The sequence below is a fragment of the Rattus norvegicus genome, chromosome 14, assembly GCF_036323735.1.
Source record: "Rattus norvegicus strain BN/NHsdMcwi chromosome 14, GRCr8, whole genome shotgun sequence".
In the NCBI taxonomy this organism is placed as follows: Eukaryota; Metazoa; Chordata; class Mammalia; order Rodentia; family Muridae; genus Rattus; species Rattus norvegicus.
Window position 1 is genome coordinate 44,531,922 of NC_086032.1, and position 21,163 is coordinate 44,553,084.

General features: G+C 44.1%; 1 protein-coding gene across 2 annotated transcripts in view; it reads right to left on the reverse strand.

The window, feature by feature from the left end:
• The window catches only part of Pgm2 (phosphoglucomutase 2), a 33,515-nt gene that overhangs the window by 12,016 nt on the left and 336 nt on the right, over positions 1-21,163 (reverse strand). The window contains exons 2-14 of one of the 2 annotated variants that reach the window (XM_006250997.5): positions 18,550-18,738; positions 17,339-17,506; positions 16,413-16,519; positions 14,330-14,414; positions 13,831-13,914; positions 13,533-13,726; positions 11,528-11,717; positions 10,449-10,546; positions 9,355-9,535; positions 8,846-8,939; positions 7,281-7,410; positions 5,794-5,983; positions 1,812-1,945 (exon numbers count right to left, since the gene is read on the reverse strand). In XM_006250997.5, coding sequence (XP_006251059.1) covers positions 1,812-1,945; positions 5,794-5,983; positions 7,281-7,410; positions 8,846-8,939; positions 9,355-9,535; positions 10,449-10,546; positions 11,528-11,717; positions 13,533-13,726; positions 13,831-13,914; positions 14,330-14,414; positions 16,413-16,519; positions 17,339-17,425 — 1,574 coding nt within the window. In that variant the 5' untranslated portion in view covers positions 17,426-17,506; positions 18,550-18,738. The remainder of the gene's footprint in view (positions 1-1,811; positions 1,946-5,793; positions 5,984-7,280; positions 7,411-8,845; positions 8,940-9,354; positions 9,536-10,448; positions 10,547-11,527; positions 11,718-13,532; positions 13,727-13,830; positions 13,915-14,329; positions 14,415-16,412; positions 16,520-17,338; positions 17,507-18,549; positions 18,739-21,163) is intronic. The other variant, NM_001106007.3, reaches the window with a different exon arrangement.

Sequence of the window (21,163 nt, forward strand, 5' to 3'; positions counted from 1 at the left end):
TGTACTTTATCTCATCGGTTTCTTTCCAGGCTTTTGAAACATGGTTAGTAGACTTTCTTAAATTGCCTACATGGCTTTATGTAGGGTTTCTATCGGAAAGTATTGGCTATATTCACACTGTTGATCCTCAGCCATATCCCGGTGAGAGAAATGCCAGCTAGCTCAGCTTCAACTAGCTATGGACCATGGCATTTACATGAGCTAGGGACATGCACCAAGGGTGTTCAAGGTCAAAACAATACAACTGAGTACTGAGGTCACAGACATCATCTCTGGGTCGGCAAGCATGGTTTTTGATGGGGTTCCTTTTTTGTTTTGGGACCCAGCTCAGAGCAGAGCTGACACTCAGGTATTTACGAAGTAGAATGGATTTTAAGTTATTTTAAAACAAAATAACTTTATTTTGGAGCAAAAGAGGAAAATGCATTGATACTAATCACCAATACCAATACGAGAAAGACGTTTCAGTTCTCAGTAAGCTGAGGAATGTGCTTCCCATACAGAGAGGTAGAAGGGTATACCTGTGAACCTGCTTAGCTGCAGACACTCATGTAGGGCGGTCTCGTTTTGTTTTTTTACTGTGTATATCTATCACATGTATGTGGATGTCCATGGAGGCCAGAAGAAGACGTTGGACCCTTTGGAGGTGGAGTTACAGGCAGTTGGGAGCTGCTTGATATCAGTGTTGCAATCCAAACTCAGGGTTTTTTGGGGGAAGAGTAGAAAAAGTTCTTAACCACCAAGTCCCTCAGAAGATTTTGTTTTGTTTTTAATTTTTTTAAAGTGGTTTTGTTTTGTTTTTTAAGTGTGTAGCACTCTGGCAGAGGATCAGAGTCCCATTCCTAGCACCCACATAGGGAGCTTACAACTATCTGAATGGTTCCAGGGAGTTTAGTGCCTCTGGCCTCTTAAAGTACCTACACTCACATGCACAGCCCACCCTTTCCCCCATATTCACTATTAGGAAGGAAGGAAGGAAGGAAGGAAGGAAGGAAGGAAGGAAAGAAGGGAAGAGTAGAAAAAGTTCTTAACCACCAAGTCCCTCAGAAGATTTTGTTTTGTTTTTAATTTTTTTAAAGTGGTTTTGTTTTGTTTTTTAAGTGTGTAGCACTCTGGCAGAGGATCAGAGTCCCATTCCTAGCACCCACATAGGGAGCTTACAACTATCTGAATGGTTCCAGGGAGTTTAGTGCCTCTGGCCTCTTAAAGTACCTACACTCACATGCACAGCCCACCCTTTCCCCCATATTCACTATTAGGAAGGAAGGAAGGAAGGAAGGAAGGAAGGAAGGAAGGAAGGGAGGGAGGGAGGGAGGGAGGGAGGGAGGGAAGGAAGGAAGGAAGAAGGGAGGGAGGGAGGGAGGGAGGGAGGGAAGGAAGGAAGGAAGGAAGGAAGGAAGAAAGAAGGGAGGGAGGGAGGGAGGGAGGGAAGGAAGGAAGGAAGGAAGGAAGGAAGGAAGGAAGGAAGAGAGATCTTTAAAAAACATCAACCAAACAAAAAACCCAGCTTGACTCCCAGTCATATTCCACTGTAGTTACAAATCAGAACTTACTGGTGAGACCCAGGTATCAGGTTTGGGAAACTCCCCCAGATGATGTGTAGCCAACTTTAAGAATCACTGTTAACCCCCTTATTCCTCTTAAAAAACTGTAAATTTAATTTAATTCTTAAAAAATTTCAAGTAGTCATTCTATCCATGATATCACCACAGTTTCTAACTTGGCTGCACATGGGGATTTTTACTTAACACTTGAACAGAGCCAGGACACATCAGGAGTAACAGCCACAGCCATTACCATCCACGCCTTACCTGTTGCCAGGGGGAGCACACAGCTCTGCATAATACTTGATTTTGGGCTCGGTCCCACTGGTCCGCATGGTTGCCACCCCTCCATTAACGAAGGTGAAGGTGATCATCTGGCTGCTCTTACTGGTAGGAAGAACCTAGGGATTAATTTGTACAGGTCACATATTTAAACAGCAACAAACTGTTCTGACCTAGTGAATACTGTCCCAAATACCACATCGGCCACAGAAGAACAGCCCTTGGAAAATTCGAGGACTCAATCCTAGTAATCAGTGAACATTAGGTGACTTTACAGTGTAGCTTTCTACTTCCATAGATTCATTAAAGTTATGAAAGTTTCATTCAAATGAAAACACAGTATATCAAGAAATTGATATAATAATGTACTACAAAAAATTAGATCATACCTCAATGTTGTAAATGGAAATTTTGGCCAACAAAAGTTCATAAAGACATTTTTTTTCTGGTACAAAACTTTGATATTGTGGTGGCTTGAATATGCTTAGCCCAGGAAGTGGCACAAGATGTAGAATTTTCTGCTCCTCCAGTCCCATGTCTGCCTGGATGCCACCATTTTCCCTGCCTTGATGATAGTAGAGTGAACCTCAGAAGCTTTAAGCTAGCCCCAGTTAAATATTGTCTTTTATAAAAGTTGCCTCAGTCATGGTGTTTCTTCATAGAAATGGAAACCCTAAGACAGATGTATTTATAGTTGTTAACTTCAGAACATAGCTAAAGTTATAGTAAATGTGCTTTCACTGGCATAAACAGGAGGGCAAAGAGGGAGAGAGGAGACAGCATTTGATGGGGAGGTCACCCGGTCATGAAGGTCAGAAGACAGATGTGACTGAGGGTTCCCGGGTCAGGGGCAAAAACAGGAGACTGAGCCACTGTGCTCTGCAGAAGCCCATCTGGTCTCAAGAACTAGAGGTATTAGGTATGCCAAGAGTAGGTGTGAGGCAGGGGTAAAACAGGGACAAGGTTAGAAAGTCGCTACCAGATGCTCCAAGATCTCCCCTCCTAGCCTCTGGAATCAGAGACCCAACTCTTCTCTGCCTGCCTGGTATGCTTACATTCTCTGAACGAGAAAGGCTCAGAAACTAGGATCGACAGGCACCGTGGAGGGTGTGCTATGGCGGACACACTCAGACATCGCAGACCCTTCTAGCCATGCCTCTAGGGCTTCGACATGCCACTTTATATCCCTTAGGAAAGCAGATGAACCAGCCAAAATTCCAAAACCAGGGTCTATCTCAGAACTGTTGGCTTGCTACTCAAGATCCCTGGAGTGAACTAGGTCAGGTGTCATAAACACACACAGGATACTCGGGGACCCTAGAAAAAGACAGTGGGTAAATCACAAGGCCAAAACAAGTAGAAAAAAAAAACTTTAACAACAACAACAACCAAAAAAACAGAACTTGGGGAAAATATGAATAAAAAATATTCTTAGTTTTTAAAAAGAAAAGAAAATCTTATAAGGTACAGCACACAAAGAGAAAGAAAAACAATAATAGAATGCCATTCTGAAAACAAAAATCGGGAAAAAGAATAAAAATTAACAGTCCACAGGAATGCCAAAAGTTAAAATTAGAAAAACCCCTCAAAAAAGGAAGAGCAGGAAAAGAAGATAGGAAGTAAGACAAATTAAATTAAGAAGAAAGGGCACCAGCCCCAGACAGCAAGCATCTACCTAAGACTCTTCAAGAAAACAGTCAACTCTCTCCCTTTCTTGACATCTCACCAAGAAAACTGAAACCTAAAGGAAATGATGCTGAGGACCAAAAGGCTCAGTGTGCTAAGCAGACTGGATTGAGGCCTGCCTGGAAGAGCAATACGGCACGCTCTGGGCATGTCTCTTAGGGCACTTCCTGGTAAACTTAGACCGTTCGGACTCTGACCTAGTCGATGGTTTAGTGCATTGATAATGCATTGTTTAAGTAGAGTCCTGAGGTGTGGGACTGTGCGATCTACTGGAGTAAGTTGTCTCTGGGAGTGTGTCTTTGAGGTGTACATAACTTGGCTTCACTGTATTCTTCCTGTCTGTAAAGTCAGCAAAGTGAATGGCTTCCTTCTACCATGACCTTCTTTGTCAGATGTCTACACTGCCATGGGCCTCAGAGCAATGGAGTCAGGTGACCATGCACTGAAACAGTGAGTCCCAGTAGAGTATTTTATTGAAGTGCCAAAAAGTCTGTCACACTTAAACAGTAACCACAACATTGAACGAAGAGACCAACATATTATGAAAATGTAGAACACTGAGTTTAGAGAGAGGTTTTCTCATGGTGAGGGGAACACAGTGAGTGGCACAGAATGGCAAGGATGGTGTTAATGCCTCTGTGTGCATCACACATCCATCACTAAAATGATGAGTGGATCCTGAAGATAGCGTCTGGACACGCAACGGAGCAATGCTTTCAAACTCTGAGGCTGGGGAGTGTGAGAGAGAAAGGTAAGACATGTTCAGACCTGACGGCCTCCCCAGATTCACTTCCACCACCCCAAAAACATTTAAAAGATCTGATCTAAGAAAATGAAGACAGGAGGAAGCTATGAGTTCAGGAGAGAGGGTCTCGGCCATGGCAAAAGGCGTTCTGAGAGGACAGCTGTGCACTCAGTCCAGAGGATGAGCCAACTGCATGGAGGCCTGAGGAGGGAGGCCAATGGACACAGACGGACGCTGCATCATAGCTGAGACCCAGGAGCAGGGAACAATGCCACCGAGAGCTATTGGAAGGACTAGTGACATTTGGCATAAAAATCCAGACAACCAAGATACAAACATAAACAAATCAAGTAACCTTAACTGGCTTAGGAATGTAACTTTTTACGTAGAGTGGGGAAGGCGTCTGAAGAAGCAGCACAGGCCCTGGTCGTAATTAACCATCATAATCAAGGCTCAGAGGCAATTCATGAGGCCAGGCAGGGGCTCCTGCATGTAGGAAGTATATGCATGGATTCTTTATCTCCACGAGACAGAAAAAAGTTCCACAGCAAATAGCAAGAGAAACAATTGAGAGAAAAGGTGGTTGGTTCAGTATGACAATAAGGTGTCATACTTCACTATAACCCTTTTAATACCATTTATCTTTATAAGTTTATTCTGTTCATATGCAAAACTTGAAACAAAATACCAAAGGGTAAATATTAAGGAAGATATCTAATAACTCCTCGGGCTATTCCTGCTCTCCTCCTAAACTGGGCATAGCCAGCCCTACACTTCTGCTACCTCTGGCTCTAAGGGAGATCCTAATGCAAACATTTAGGCCTCCTGCAGTCAGAGGATAGGGCAAACTCACCAGAGAGCCACTCAGCAGTGGTTCTCCCAGAGTAGACCAGTCATCTTGAATTTTATTAGATATGCAAATTCTTGATTCTAATCCCAGACCTACTTAATGAGAAACTCAAGAATGGCTTTCAATGGTGTTTGCTTTGACAGGATGTCATAATATAACCCAAGCTGACCTCAAACTCATACTTACGATGCTCCTGCCTTGGTTCCCCAAGTGCAGGGATTTAAAGACTTACTGGTATGTGTCATCGGGCCCAGTTAATACTGGGTTAGTCACTCATTCTCTTGGTGTGTGTGACTCAGATACTGTCTGGAGTGACATGTTCTGGTGAAAAGGAAAAGCTGGGTCCAGAGTCAAAAGGCTTCTCCTCCACCTGGACCCTCACCAGTCATTGCCCTTCTGAGTCACAATTACCTTGCATGTGAGAGGCTGGCTTGGGACGCCATTCATCATCAGAAGACTTGGGAGAGCACTTGCATTTCTAGCCCATGGTTTCTAGTTTTTCCACGTATCTTATTTTCTTTCTTTATTCTTTTTTGACACTAGGAGCCTAAACCAAGGTCTGGTCATGTGTTGGCAAGCACCCCTGAGCTGTCCACCTCCAGCCTGAATTTTCAATCAACCATGTGAATAAATGAGTCTGATCACATGGCAGGCCTGGTGAACAGAGAGAGGTAAACGTGACTTACAGCCTTTTTATCAGGTTGATTACTGTCATAGCCAGTTGTAAGGTCTCTGACAGCAGAGATTTCAAACTTGCCGCAAGTTTTGGGATACTTATTCTTCCCATCATAGTTTCTCAGGTTTTCAAATAATTTCTGAATCGTGCCTTGATCATGGCAGATAAAATATGAAGCTGTGGTAATATGATAGCCGTACCTAGAAAAAGGAACCATAAATGTAAGCGGAGTGAGCCACAAAAATTCTGCAGAGTGTTCGTAAGGTGTGTATACCAACTAGCTCATTCTACAGTAGGTGAAACGGGAGCCCTAACCAACTTCAGAAGGATAAAGTAACCGTAAAGAAGAAGCTGGGCTGGCGAGATGGTTCAGTGGGTAAGGGTGCTTGCTGCCACACGTAACAACCTGAGCTGATCCCCAGAACACACATAGTAGAAGGAGAAAAACAATTCCTCAGTTGTCCCTCTGACTTCCATGTGTGCACCCACTCATATATATACACACAACATTTGTACATCCATGTGTGCGCCCACTCACAAATATACAACATATATACATACATATTCGCATAATAAATAAATGTTAAAAAGAAAAAAGCGTAAAGGAGTTGAAGAGATAGTTCAGTGACTAATAGCATGAGCCACTCTTCCAGAGGACTCAGGTTCGATTCTCAGCACCCTCATGGTTCACGATTCACAAACATCTGCAGTTTCATACACATCACGCCAATTTCTGTGGATCCGATGACCTTTTCTGACCTTTGCAGGCAACAGGTATATACACATGGTGTACAGAGACATACAGCCTTAAAACACCCATATGCACAAAATAAAGGTGAATGAATTTTAAAAGAAGATGAAAAAGAGGTCCAGGGCAGAAGAGATGGCTCAGTCAGTAAAGTGCTTGCCTTAAAAGCACAAGAACCTGAGAAATTCCTAGAAGCCAGATAAAAAGATGGATATGGAGGTGTGTGCTTGTAGAGCCAGTACCAGGGAGACAGACACAGGCAGATGCCTGGGGCTTGATGTCAGCCAGTCAAACTCCGGGCTAAGGACAGAAGAGTGTCAATAAGATGGACAGCGCCTACGGAACGGAAGCTGAATGTCATGCACACACAGCGAGAATACGAATCAATAATGTGCCCTCCATCAGCCTTTACAGAGCTGTTAGGGCTTTACAGAGCACAGCCATGCTGCACGGTTCCAGTTCCTGTCATCTCTACAGCTTCCGCATCATCACACAAGCAGAGTTCGGTTCTTGCTGTGAACACTGACCCCAAAATCTAATCTAGCTATGACACCGAGTACTTAAATTCACACTCTTCCACCCAGTCGTTTGCACAACCTTCTCAGGTGTTAGGATGCAAATGGTTGTTACTAATTAGTGGTGACAAATGGGAAAGGTGGTCTTCACCTTCCTAAGAAACAGGACATGTCACCCGAGTAAGAGCACTTGAAATATGACCCATATTCCTTCGATAGCTCGTAAACACTTACTCCAAATAGATGGCCTTTAGCTGCAGAGATAAAGACAAATTCTTGGTGGCTAGAAAGCTTACGAGCTCTGCACTTATAACAGCAGCACTGACACCATCCTTGTCCAGAACGAAAGGACAGCACATATATCCTGCAGAGAAAGCAGTAGACACACAGGGTGGGTTTCATTACAGCATTAGATCGGGCCACGTGAGTGCAGGCCTGCTGGCTATTGCATGTTAGGGTTTGGTATGGAGCACACACACAAATTTTTCACTTATCTCTGCATTTGGGAACTTTGTGACTCCATGCCATAATGCGAATTGTATCTGCTTTACACACTGAAGGTCCTGGGTTCGAGCCCCCAGTAAACCACAGTGTGATCAGCTCACACAGAGCTGAATGGTATGCATGCCTGTAATTCTAGCATTTGGGAGACGGAGGCAAGAAACCAGGAGTTCTGGGTTATGTACCCTCGTGCCTCAAAAACAAACCAATGTAGCCCAGTGCCTTCCATATAGGAACCTTAAGGAAATCCACATTGAATGACCTGTGTGGAGCTTTACCCTGCTGGCAAATGGTGTTCATTGACTAGATTCATCCTAACAGCTCCAGCCCAGATACACGTGGCTCTCCTTGCTCCAGTCACCCTCTCTGCCTCTTTCTCTTCCGAGGCCTGGTGGTACTTGGCTGTTAGTAGATTATCTTGACTGGCTGGCCCTACCCTCTTTTGTGTGGTCACTAATTGGAGCTGCTGGTCATTATCATATAATTCAGAATCACCAAGTAACATTTATAATTAGTAATTGATAAACAATGTCTCCTTAACAAAAGCCAAGGCAAGATAACTCTGAAACTCTGACTGCTGAGAGGCAGTGGCTATACCATCCCTCTGTAGTGAGTTGGTTAAATTTAACAAGTGTCTCTTCACTTTAAGGAGGATGCAGAACGGAAAGTGGGTGATAGTTTTTACTAAGGTAACAGCTATGCATGCATTTGCATGAACAACAGAATGTCTTGTGCTCACACCTGGCTTCCCTTTCCTCTAATGTATACTGACTGGTAGTTTAGGATAAGGGCTTTGCAGTGATTGTGGTTACACTTTCAATGTTCTTTCCTATGTCCGTGACTGTGACAACATGAGGCCACAGAACTGCCTTCTGTTCCCTGGGCACTCTCAGCGTGGACACCATTAGACTTTTATCAGTAAATGAAAGGAAGAAAGAAGAAAGGAAGGCCATGACCACTTCTAGGGATAGTGGGGGAGAAGGCTCATTGTAGATGTAAGAGAAAACATAGCCAGAGGCAGAGACATATGGGAGAGTCTGGTGTGAACAGGAACCTGACCCAAGCCTGTGAGGAGACAGGGGAAGGAAGTGGGGAGTCAGGAGAATAAAGGGAAGACAAAAAGAGGTGGGTAACCAAAATGGCTGGTTACCACTTTTTTTATTGGGATTTGTTGAGCTCAAATTCAAATATTGATCTCATTTGTTATTATGTATACATAATAATTGTTTAAAGTACACACACACACACACACACACACACACACACACACACACTGTGAACCTTATTATGCTTCTTACCAATAGCTTCTTCAAATGCAAATAGGACGGTCTTCCCCTGGTCTATTAGCTGTTTGGCTCTGTTTCCCATCCACTTGAAGCCAGTTAATGTTTCCTAAACGGATAACACAAAAGAGAAAAGAAATGTTTTGAGGCAGGGGGATGATGCTCAATTGGTAGAGAGAGCTTGCCTAGCCCTCAGATCCCTAGCACCACACTGGTGTGGTGGATGTTGTGCTGGGTGTGGTGGATGTGCCTAAAATCCTAGCAGTGGGCAGGCACAAGTTGAGGGATCAGAAGGTCAAGGTCATCCTTGGCTACATATGAAGTTCAAGGCCAGCCTGGGCTACATATGAAGTTCAAGGCCAGCCTGGGCTACATATGAAGTTCAAGGCCAGCCTGGGCTACATATGAAGTTCAAGGCCAGCCTGGGCTATATAAAACCCTGTCCCAAAATCTAACAGGAAAAGTGAAAGAAGCGGGTAGAATTCTTGGGGAGCAGAGAAGCCCAAGTCCCCCAAACACCTTACCTCGAAATGAAAGCCCTCCTTTAAGGCTATGGCCCGCAGGATTTTGGAGGAAACGGTGCTGGACAACATGTATGTATCTTTGAGGTTGCTTTGACCTTGGTTCTTTTCTTTCCAGGAAGTGAAGAGCCACCATCCCAGCAGGGCCCCCAGCTCATTGCCGGAGAACACTCTCCACTCACCACTGCAAGGCAACAGGGCTTTGTCTCAGCAAACTTTAGGACGGCACACAAGTCCCGGAGCTAGGCAAAAGAAGCTCGGTGGACGTGCTTCCTATAAAAGTGTTCCTGCCTTTAAATTACTGGGCTGAGCTCAGCCTGCTCACACTCACCCTTGGGAGGCAGAGGCAGGCAGATCTCTGTGAGTTCACGGCCAGCCTGGTCTACAAAGTGAGTTCTAGGACAGCCAGGATTGCACCACAGAGAAACCCAGTCTCAAAAAAACATAAATAAATAAATAAATAAATAAATAAATAAATAAGAAAAAATAATTAACTGGGTTGAAGTGGACCTACAACATCACAAACATCTTATCAGCCAATGCTTCCAGACAAACATAACATCTTTGAAGACGGTCTACAGTTAGCATCCCAGGGATGACACGGGACCCGTCGATTTCCGTCTTTGGCAAAGGCTGGAGTTTGGAACTGTACCACGCATTTATTTTCCTTTGCCTAGACCACATGGTAATACTTGTCTTAAGCATTACATGGCTGCCTGTCTGTTCCCCCTACATTCAATGCTGCCCTGGAGGTCTGGTGCTTTATTAAATCCACTCACTGGCAGACACTGAACTGAAAAGCCAGCATCGTGCAAAGGACTTTGCCTTATTGAGCATGGAAGCCTTCATGTACTAAGTTCAATCATAAAGGGAGGGTGTCACAAAGAGTCGTGTCCAGCCCCGGCACACGCGATCGCCCAGCCCTTAGGATCAGTCAATTGTCCTGTGAGAGGAATCCACCAGAGGTTTTGTTGTAAAAACAAAAATAATTAAACGGAAGGCGTCCCACTTAGACTCTGCCTCCCCGCAAACACGGTATTGCTAAAGATGGCGGTCTGTATAGTTTTCATGACACAGACAAACAAAGTTAATTTCACCTGTCTTGCTTCTCGGCCACAGCAAGTCTGTCGGCATCTGGGTCATTGGCTAAGACAATTTTGGCCTTGATTTTGTCAGCCAGCTCGAAAGATAAAGTCTGAAAAATAAGTTCAGAAAATAAAAGATTACTTAAGGGAAACACGGAGCACACCGTAGTCCTTAAAATTTGCAATTTTTTTTCTTTTTTTCTTTTTTCGGAGCTGGGGACCGAACCCAGGGCCTTGCTATTGCTAGGCAAGCGCTCTACCACTGAGCTAAATCCCCAACCCCAAGATTTGCAAATTCTTACGAGCTAAAAAGGCCTTTCCCCAAATTGGGACTGCGGGGTGGGGGTTGTTGTCGTTGTTTTGTTTTCTGTTTCTTTTTATTTTTTTCTCTCCTTCCTGGAGCTGGGTTCGCTTAGCCAGATTATATTTCATCTTCCTGAGTTGTAGGTCAGATACTGAGAGTTCCACTGACCACACAGAGTGGTGGCAGCCTTGTGGCTGGACTGGTATTTCTAGGCAAACCAACTCTTACAGTATCATTATTATCTAACGTTTGAAATGGTATGTGAGCCACAATAACACTCTTTAACAAGAGAGTAGAAAATTAAAACATGAAAGACCTCTCCATTCTGTAGCCTTACTTCTTGGCAATAGAGGAACTGTCAACGAATATCTAATCTAATTTAGAGCATAGTTTTTACTTTAGCTCTTATATCTGCATGCAAGATGTCAAGTTTGAAAGTTCCTTTAAGAAATTAGTGACCGGGGCTGGAGAGATAGATGTGTCATTGGCTAGAAGCACTGGCTGCTCTTCCAGAGGTCCTGAGTTCAATTCCCAGCAACCACATGGTGGCTCACAACCATCTGTAATGGGATCTGATATCCTCTTCTGGTGTGTCTGAAGTCAGCTATAGTGTACTCATAGAAATAAAAGCAAATATATTTTTAAAAAAAAGGAATAAGTGATCATCCAACATACATACTTACAGAGATATAGTTCATTTTTTTCCCAGCACAATAAAAACACAATGTACTTGAGAGTGGTTTAAAGTTTAAAAGGTAGAGCCCATTATTTAATAAAAGTAGGTTACCAAGACACCTTTACCCTCCTCAGGATTTGGGTACTTGACAGTTGGAAACTCGGGATCTGGATCTTTCTGTTGGGGGACAGCTTCAGGAGGATTGAGATCGAAAGCTTTGAATGCCGACTGCACAAACTCATGACCCACGCCATGGACGGATGTGTGCACAAACTTCACCTGGCTCTCCCTGTTCACAGTCCTAGAGTAAGACAAAACGGAAAACGGCAACAGAAGTAAAGAAGTCGCTCCAGAGGGCAGGGTTTAGGAAATACCATGCACTGGGGCATTTAAGACTGGGAGAAAGATGCGTCAGTGTGTGTGGCTGGCACAGCTGTGAGCTTTTCAGAGACCTAAGCTATGCCATCCACACAGGAGCACTGATGACTTGAGAGACTCGTTATCACCGAATGCCAACACAAAAGTTCAAAGAGCAGAATTTATTTTTCTTATAATCTTGGTATAAAGTCTTTTTAAAGTCTGAATAGGGGTTGGGGATTTGGCTCAGTGGCAGAGCGCTTGCCTAGGAAGCGCAAGGCCCTGGGTTCGGTCCCCAGCTCCGAAAAAAAGAACCAAAAAAAAAAAAAAAAAGTCTGAATAAAACCCAGAAACCAAGAATTAAAAGACAACTACATATTAATGAAATTGTTTAAAAGCTTCCAAAAAAAGTTTCAATTAAAAAATGTTAAAGTTAACAACAGGGAGAGTAGACACTTGAAAGAAACAAGACTTATGTTTTTTCTAAATAGAGAAGTTTGCTAAATTCAAAAGACAAGCTGATACACAGAAACAATAAATATAGATCAAATAAACATGAAAAAAGTTTTTCCTAACTAAGGGTATAAATAAAAGTGAGATTTTATGCTTTTCTAACAATTGGGGGGGTGATGAATCTGATAAGTGGAGCACAAGCTTGAACGTGGGGTCCCATGTTATTACCACAGGCTGCAGGTGGGGATACCAACACTCTTATGTTCTCGGAGGGCCGCTTGCTGATCACCCTCAACCTTGTGGATGCATGTGCTATATTATACAGGAGGGTTATTTTACACACGCAAGTAACTGTCATTTTCCCATGCTACTTACAGTGACACAAAACAAATGAACACCCGTCAACTCTCCGTGTTTGTGAAACTGACAGAGAGGGCCGAGGAAAAGCTCACAGGTGAATCTTGTTTGCAACTCGTACCAGCGGGAGGAAAAGGATAACCCTTATTTTAGAGCTTTCTTTTGTAAAGGAAAAAAAAAAAATCCAGGGACCTGGAAACTCAGATCTCTATCCCATGGTCCAGAGAGACCCTAAGCCAGTGTGGTTTTTCACTTAGATGGGATTGGAGTCTACTCTGCACTGGAGTAGCCACGCCCAGGTTATATAATGAGCACAGCACCAGACAACCAGAAACTGAATTTCAGTTTCAGAGAGGCAATAAGCAGTAAACCCTCCCACTCAGTACCTGACTGTGACTACCAAGTTTACCCCAGGCTGAACAAACAGGCGCCATAGCACCCACCGTACGACCATACATGCATACCAGGGATTAGAACTCAAGTCCCCACACTTACATAGTAAGTGCGCTTGCACATGAAACCATCTTCCCAGCCCTGAACGTATTTTTTAATACACATATATTCATATAGTTGTATCCAGACAAGCATATAAATAGACACAGCTACAAATGTATATGTGTAAGTTTACAACACTTCAAACTAGAGCCCACTGTGCATTGGCTAACTGCTTCTGTAAATAAAGCCACCTCAGTGTGGCTTCACGACCAGTCACTTGTGCTGCTTGGATACTAGGATAGCACGACTGAGGGGTGAAGTCAGGCTCTAGGTAGCCAGCAAAGCCCTGAGGTTTGATACCGGTTCCTTCAAGAAAAAGTGGCCAGTTCTATTGCTGTCCCATACACATGTAGCTACAGCGTACGCACCAGGTAGAAGGGATCAAATCAAAAACCAAACATTGATAGAATTCGGCTGAGTCGCATTAGCTGAAGTGAAGCCACATTCTAGTTACCTGTGAAAACAGTATTTTTTGAGGTCTTCAAAGTAGTCATTACTGATGGATGTGCTGGGATTGTGAAGAAGGGAACTACTGTCAATCAAAGACTCGTCCCAAGCCTGAGGCCAGGGCTCTAGATTTTCCTCAATAGCCTGAGAAATGCCTCGATCATGAGGTGAGATGATTTGAGCTCCGTTGTCCCAGTAGACCTAGAGAAGCCAGGAATGCATTTAGCAGGTTCAGGATGCAGAGCACTCACTCCCAAATAGCGAGGAGAGAGCGTGTATGTGGGGGATGGGGTTGGGGGAGGTACCTTATAGCCATTGTCCTGCTTTGGATTATGCGAGGCAGTGATCATGATTCCAGCACAGAGTTTCAGGTGTGACACTGTGTAAGGCTAAGCAGAGCAAGAGATGGTTCTTAACAATGATTAAACAGAATGGAGATGCCAACTGTACTTGTTTGGAGCCATTCATCCCCCTTTATCACCCAATATCATAACATGCTGTTCAGCGTCTCACGTCCCATCCAAGCATCATGCAGCATCATGCAACCCCTTGCCTGTGGTTTTGTCTTGTTCTGTTTCAGTTACTAGTGGTCCAGGAAGATAGTATGTGTCTTAGCTCTTTCAGCAGGACCCACACTCATATAACTTCATGGCAGGGTACTGCTGCAACTGGTCCATTTTATTAACGGTTACTGTTGCTAGTCTTTTATATCCTTAACCCATAAACTAAGCATTCATTGGCATCAACTGTAGGCTACATGCTGCAGCCCTCTGACAAGTAGTTAGAAGGGAAATGGTTACTTACCACAAAGGGGGTTGGAGTTATATCAGAGAAGAGGTGCACAGGAACCCCTTGGCTGATAAATGCAGTCGCAGCCAGCCGGGCAAACCTAGAAATGTAGAAACAGGGACAAAAAAGGAGAGTTGGGGTCAGAGCTTTCCCATGGCAGTGAGAAACAATGAACAAACATGGTGGGATGGAACCCAGGGCTTCTTTCGTGCTAGGCAAACCCTCCACTAACAGAATTGCAGCCCTGGCCTCTTCCGACATGCCTGCAATCTGTAGTGACAGAAAGAGGAAGAACGGGTTGGGGATTTAGCTCAGTGGTAGAGTGCTTGCCTAGCAAGCGCAAGGCCCTGGGTTCGGTCCCCAGCTCCGAAAAAAAAAAAAAAAAAAAAAAAAAAAAGGAGAGAAAGAGGAAGAACACTAAAGCTGAGACTGCTGGGGTCCTCTCCTCCCCTCTTTTGTTTAGGATAAAGGCCTGAGGTCACCTTGCCATATGTCCAAGACCACTGAGCATGTAAGCCAGGCTTGCCTTGCCTTAAAGTCTTTCAACTCTGTCCATCTGGGTCTATGTCAGTGGTTCCCGTTTCGGCTCATCTGTCCTTCTCAAGGATTTTTGATGTGGAAGCATAGTCAGTTGTCATGCTTGGGGGAGGGTTTGTGCTGCTGACAATTAATGGGAATTCATGGGTAGAGTACTACTAAACCCCTTACACTAATAGGACAGTCCCCCACCACAAAGAATGGTCCAGCTGCAGAGACATCATGTGTTGCTATGTAGAGGCTTAGGAGCCCAGATCACTGTCACAATTCAGTACACACCTCATACGGACTCTGACTAGGTGTTGTTTTATTTAAATATAAGGTGTGTGTGTGTGTGTGTGTGTGTGTGTGTGTGTGTGTGTGTGTGTGTGCATAGCAAAGGCAGGAGTCACAAACCCAAAAAGAATTGGTAAATTCTGGTCACTTCCAGCAAATACCACAGCTCCATGATCAGAGAAAGAACTGGGTTTTTTGTTTTGTTTTGTTTTGTTTTTTAAGATTTATATTATTTTATTTATGGGTACACTGTAGCTGTCAGACACTCCAGAAGAGGGCATCAAATCCCATTGTACATGGTTGTGAGCCACCATCTAGTTGCTGGGAATTGAACTCAGGCCCTCTGGAAGAGCAGTCAGTGCTCTTAACCTCTGAGCCTTCTCTCCAGTCCACAAGAGCTGTCCTTAAACAGTGTTGTCTGGGGCAACTACTTCAGCATCACATGCCTGCAACTGAACCGGAGTCTTGGTCTGAAACTGTCACAAAGCTCACCCTGAGAAAGGCATCTGTCAGGAAAGGAGGAGGCAATGACGCCCATAAATAGCAGGGAGGAGTTACGTGGAGGCACAGGAGAGGACAGTTTGGACCATTTTCCCCCATCATTTTTGTTTGTTTGTTGTTTTTTGGGTTTTTTTTTTTTTTTGAGGCAAGGTCTCTCTGTGTATCCCTGGCTGTCTTAGAACTTGCTGTGTAGCCCAGGCTGCCCTTGAACTCAAGAAGTCCTCCCATTCTGTTTCCTGAGTGCTGGGATTAAAGGCCCAGGCTATCCCGTCTTTTCTTGGGGACAGGGAGCAGTTCAACTCAGGGTTTCTCTGTGTAGCCCTGGCTGTCCTGGAACTTTCTTTGTAGACCAGGCTGGCCTCGAAGTCACAGAGATCTGCCTGCCTCTGCTTCCCCAGTGCTGGGCTTGCCCAGCCCTACCATTACTTTTAACAGCTAATTATGGGTTTAAAGTCAAGTCATTAAAGAAAAAAATCAAGTGGCTGGAGAGATGGGTGAGTGGTTACAAATCTGTACTATTCTTACAAAGGCTTGCAACTGCCTGTAACCCCAGCTAGATGGGACCTAGCGTCTCTGGCCTCTCTGAGCGCCTGCACCCATACGTGCACAAGCGTGTGTGCACACACACACAACATACTCAAATAATTCACATCAAACTATTGAAATAAATGATGACTCAAAATAAAAGTATAAAAGAAATTATGAAAAATCCTTTTTCTGAAAAAATGTCTCCAGGTTCCATCCCAAAGCCCCCACCCCCACCCCACTCCCAAAACCTAAATACCTTCTGCTGCTGCCTCCACTGGCAGGGTGAGCTCTCCCATCGAAGCTGATCACCACGCCCCTCTGCTTGAGGTCACTGAACTGCTTTTCCAGGTACCTGCAAAATCCCTGAAAGTAGCCCAGGGATTAAAAGCACATATTTTATATGTATGATGTAAGAATCAGCCCAAAATTATATTTTACTCACGTTCATAGGATCCACATGCAGACTGAACAGTTAGAAGAAAACAGCTTTTTGGGACCGTCTACTCTAACTCAGGCTGTGCTGAATTTAACATCTCCAGGTCTTGACCAACTTGCTCAGAATTTCCATCTTATAGGTGGGAACACAAAGAGCAAGGCCGACTCATGTTCAGACCTAATGACCTGCAGACCATGGCTGGCACATCTAGATGTGGTGACAGGTGGCTCAGTGTAGGTATGAGAAATTGGATTATCCAAATATGGCCACAGCAATATATACCCCCACCAGGTGACACTGACCTTCTCTTTAGACAGACAGAATAGGGTGGGGACTAGTTACTTACTTACTAGTTACTTTGTTTGAGTCACAGTTCATTTATAAATGCCAACACAGCTTCTGGCTGGCATATTCATTTATTCATACCCCCTACCATTGCTTTAGTCAATGGGTCTGTATAAGAACAAAATCTCCACAAGGGAATCTGTCTTTGTCATATCAATTCACTATGCCTGGCACACAGTGGGCATTCGATAAATTTGTTCCATGGCTGGCTAGGTGGATAGAAAGCTAATGAATTTTAAATAAGGACTGCACAAGTCTCATTTATAGATTAAATGGTGGGTACTTTCTTTATTTGGTCAGAGTCAAAGACATATCCATAACTAAAACAAATTAAGTCTATCAGATCCCCAGGACTCAGGGAGATATACCAGGAGGAACCAGCAATGACAAATTTGTGGCACCTGTGTGGTCTGGATGATAGTCAGGTCATTCATTCGAGAAATTCCTGCTCCCATAGGAGCTCGAAGACCAGCTGTGCCAAACTCCATCCGGGCCCCAAAGCATTTCTCTAGTTCTTCTTTATTACCCTCAGCAAGGAGCTGCTTCACTGACTCTGAAGTTAAAGGATTCTGAAAGACAGACATGGGTATACCAGGCACAGCTTGGTTAAGAGAATGACAGAAAATCCACAAGGTAGACCACACCCTCAAAACACACACACACACACACACACACACACACACACACACACACACACACCCCTAACCTCTATGAAAAACCTAAATAAATAATATGGGCTTTTACATTTTCTGGTGTTTTTGAACAGGAATTTGATAGTATGATGCGAGTCATGTTCTCTTTCTAACTGAGGTAATAGAGAAAATGAACAAGATGCTGTTTTAGAAACAGACATCTAACATACTCAGGGAGGTCTCAGATCATTTACTTCCCAATCCTATGCTTGAGAGGGCTATAAAGTACCTAGTTTCCCCATCTGTAAAGGGGAACCAGCTAGCACCTCTCTTGAATAATTTTCAAGGTTTTAAATTACTTTGCCTTTGTCTGACACTGAGTTGTGATGTTCATCTCCTTCCCTAAGGTCCTCAAACTTTCCCAGGGTCAGACAGTTTCATGAAAGCCTTACTTTTGTCATGCTTTATAGTTTTTGCAAAGTGTTTCCTTCGTATCTGGTCATGTTTCAATGACTCCAAGTCAGGCCAATAATAGCTGATGACTTTGGTAGTATTTTACACTACAGAAATTGAATGGCTTGCTCAAACTGCATGAGGAACATTAATATTATCCTAGTGCCTTTTCTATTACATGAATTGCAAACAGATAAGAGCATGAATCACTTAAGAACATTTTACATGGCCTTGTTTTCTTCACATAACGATTGGAAGAGATGTGAAGATTGTAGAATTACCTAACCCCACATGGACTTTTACATTAAGAGTTGAGGGAATGCTGGAGTGGAGTACTTGTAGTCATCATTTGATAAAATGAACACTGGGCTTGATAAGGCCCCGTAAACTTTGAAATGTGGTTGCAATAAAACCTTGGCTTCCTGGATCTAGCCTATGGTTCCAGATTGTTCCAGTTTCAACAGGAACCCAGACCAACCTTTTGATTAAAAAAAATGCTAGATTCCAACTGAAGAGAACCATCTTACCCATTACACTGTCAGGTGCCCTAAGGCAAGGCTCACAGCTGGCATACAAAAGGAGCTCAACAGACATCTGCTGAGTGGCTGAGACAACACAGACTTCCTGGCCACACCCAATATCCAGGGCTTCTCTGAGGGCTACAGTAGATTTCAAAAGTCTTAATTGGCCTTGGATGCTAGAAAAGACTCAGCAGCCTGAGAGAACAAAGCAAAGAGATAAAGAAAAGTCAAGAAGAGAGCAGTAGAGATAAGGGTCAGACCTGGGAGTGATGGAAACTGACAGCAGAGGGAGGCACAGGGGAGGGAACACAGTAGTCTTGCAGAGAGCACAGCCAGGGTCCTTGCCAACAATAACAGTGCTTTTGGCTGGTGGGAGCTTCCCTGAAGAATGAATGGTGGGTTCTTCCCAGAGAGGAGTCCATCTCCAGTTAAAGTAACTTAGATGGACTAAAGTCAACTCTACCAGTAAAGTGCTTGCTATGCAAGCTTTAAGACCCGACCTCGCATCCCCAGCATACACTAACAAGCCTAGCCAAGCACAGTTTATCTGTACATCTAATTCTGGAGGTAGACAAACAGTGTCAGTCAGTTTAGCCTGTCAGCTCCACATTCAACGAGAGAGACCCTGTCTTAAAAAAAATAAGGTGGTTTGAATAGGCTTGGCCCAGGGAGTGGCACTATTAGGAGGCGTGGCCTTGTTGGAGGAAGTGTGTCACTGTGGAGGTGGGCTTTGAGAGACTTTCCTCCTAGCTGCCTGGAAGACAGCTTCTCCTATTTGCCTTCAGAACAAGATGTAGAACTCTTAGCTCCTTCTCCAGCACCATGACTGCCTGAATGCTGCCATGCTTCCTGGTATGGGGAGAATGGACTGAACCTCTGAAACTGTAAGCCAGCCCCAGTTAAATGTCCTTTGTAAGAGTTGTTTTGGTCATGGTGTCTCTTTACTGTAATGGAAACCCTTACTAAGGCAGAGTGACTGAGGAAGATACTTGACCTCAGCCTCTGGCCTCTGCATGAATATGCACACAGGTACCCACACAAGCACATGAACGCAGACACAACCATACGATTGGGAAATTAACAATGAAGCCTCTCCAAAGGAGAAAAGTACAATTTCCTTCCACCTCTACCTCATGGAGGTACTTTTCCAAGAGATTCCATGTTCTGTAGTAATTATATTTTCTGTTCACTTCTGAGTGCATCTGTGAAGTACCTTCTGAGGACCAAGATCCCAGGCTCTGATAGAATCAAAGGGTCCCTCCTTTGATGGACCCATAATGTACTGGGATTATGAGAAGCTGACAAAAGGTGGGAACTGGGAGCTAGTTGGAGGATCAAGGTTACTGGGACTTGTTACAGGATGATATATTTCCACAATGGCTTACTGTATTCCCACATTCTCTACTTCCTAGCCACTATGACAGGAACAGCTCTGACACCTTTCCAATCAGGAAGGATAAAACCATCTCAGAGTCTGAGCAAAGCAGTTCTTTCCCCACTCACTTAGTCAAGTGGTATGGTAGCCTGACTATCAGGTTTCTTAACTCAGGCATTAGGGAAGGCCACACAATGCAAGTTACTAAGTTATCAGAAACAGTTTCCTTCCCTTGTACATCCTGGAATGCTTTAACTGTCCAGGAAAAACAAAACAAAAACCACAATGAGGAGCTGGCACTGGCATCCTGGAAACAGGAAGGCCTGACTTTTCAGTGGGGAAATGGCCTCTGCTGAGCCTTGCCGCCTCTATCCAGTCAATAAATGTTTCAGGGATCTACCATAGACATGTAGTATAATACTATATAATGCTGTGCACCATGGAAGGCAGCAGAGACACACAGCACCAGCTACATAATTTTCGGAGGCCAATGCACAATTAAAATGAAAGACTCAATGTTTAACAATAATCTCAAGGTAATGCTTTAAAATATAGCATAGGCCCTTCCCTGAACACCAGTTCAGTGGATCTGCAAGGGTGTCACCTTCTGAAGTCAGCTCTGGACACTGATAGACTTTAAACAAACAAACAAACACACAAACAAACCAGTAAGGGGGTTGCTGGTTTGTTTCTTCCAATCCCAGTAAGAGATGGGAATGAAAAGACAGGGCAGTCTAGAGCGAATATTTGAATTAAATAAATTGCACTTGGGTGACGGGAAAGGCCTAATAAGTTCACACAGGAGTAACGAGAAGAGAAATAAAGTCAGCAGAACACAGGCAAGAGGAACATTGTGAGGAAGCAGCAAGGCACACAAAAGCACAGGTCAGAGAGAACTTGTAGAGGGCTAAGGAAGTGATGTCTGGAGCTGGTCGCCTGACTGCTTCAGCCATAAGACAGAGTTACAGGGGAAAGACGCATCTGGAACCAAAGCGTATCCTGTCACCTTTCCTCTGGAAAACTCCCGGTCAGCCTGGTCCATCAAGGACCCTTTAGTAACCATGTAATCAGGAAAGGTAGTCTGAACAGTGGAGAAGTCCGGGTCCTGAAAAGGCGGGACAGAGCGGATTCTGAATGGATGAGGATGCTCAGGCTGTCATAGAACTTCAGAAATCTTTTTGTGCGTGTACTACCCTGGGCCCCAGTCCCTCTACGTTCACCCCTTCCCACCTCGCTCCTCTACCC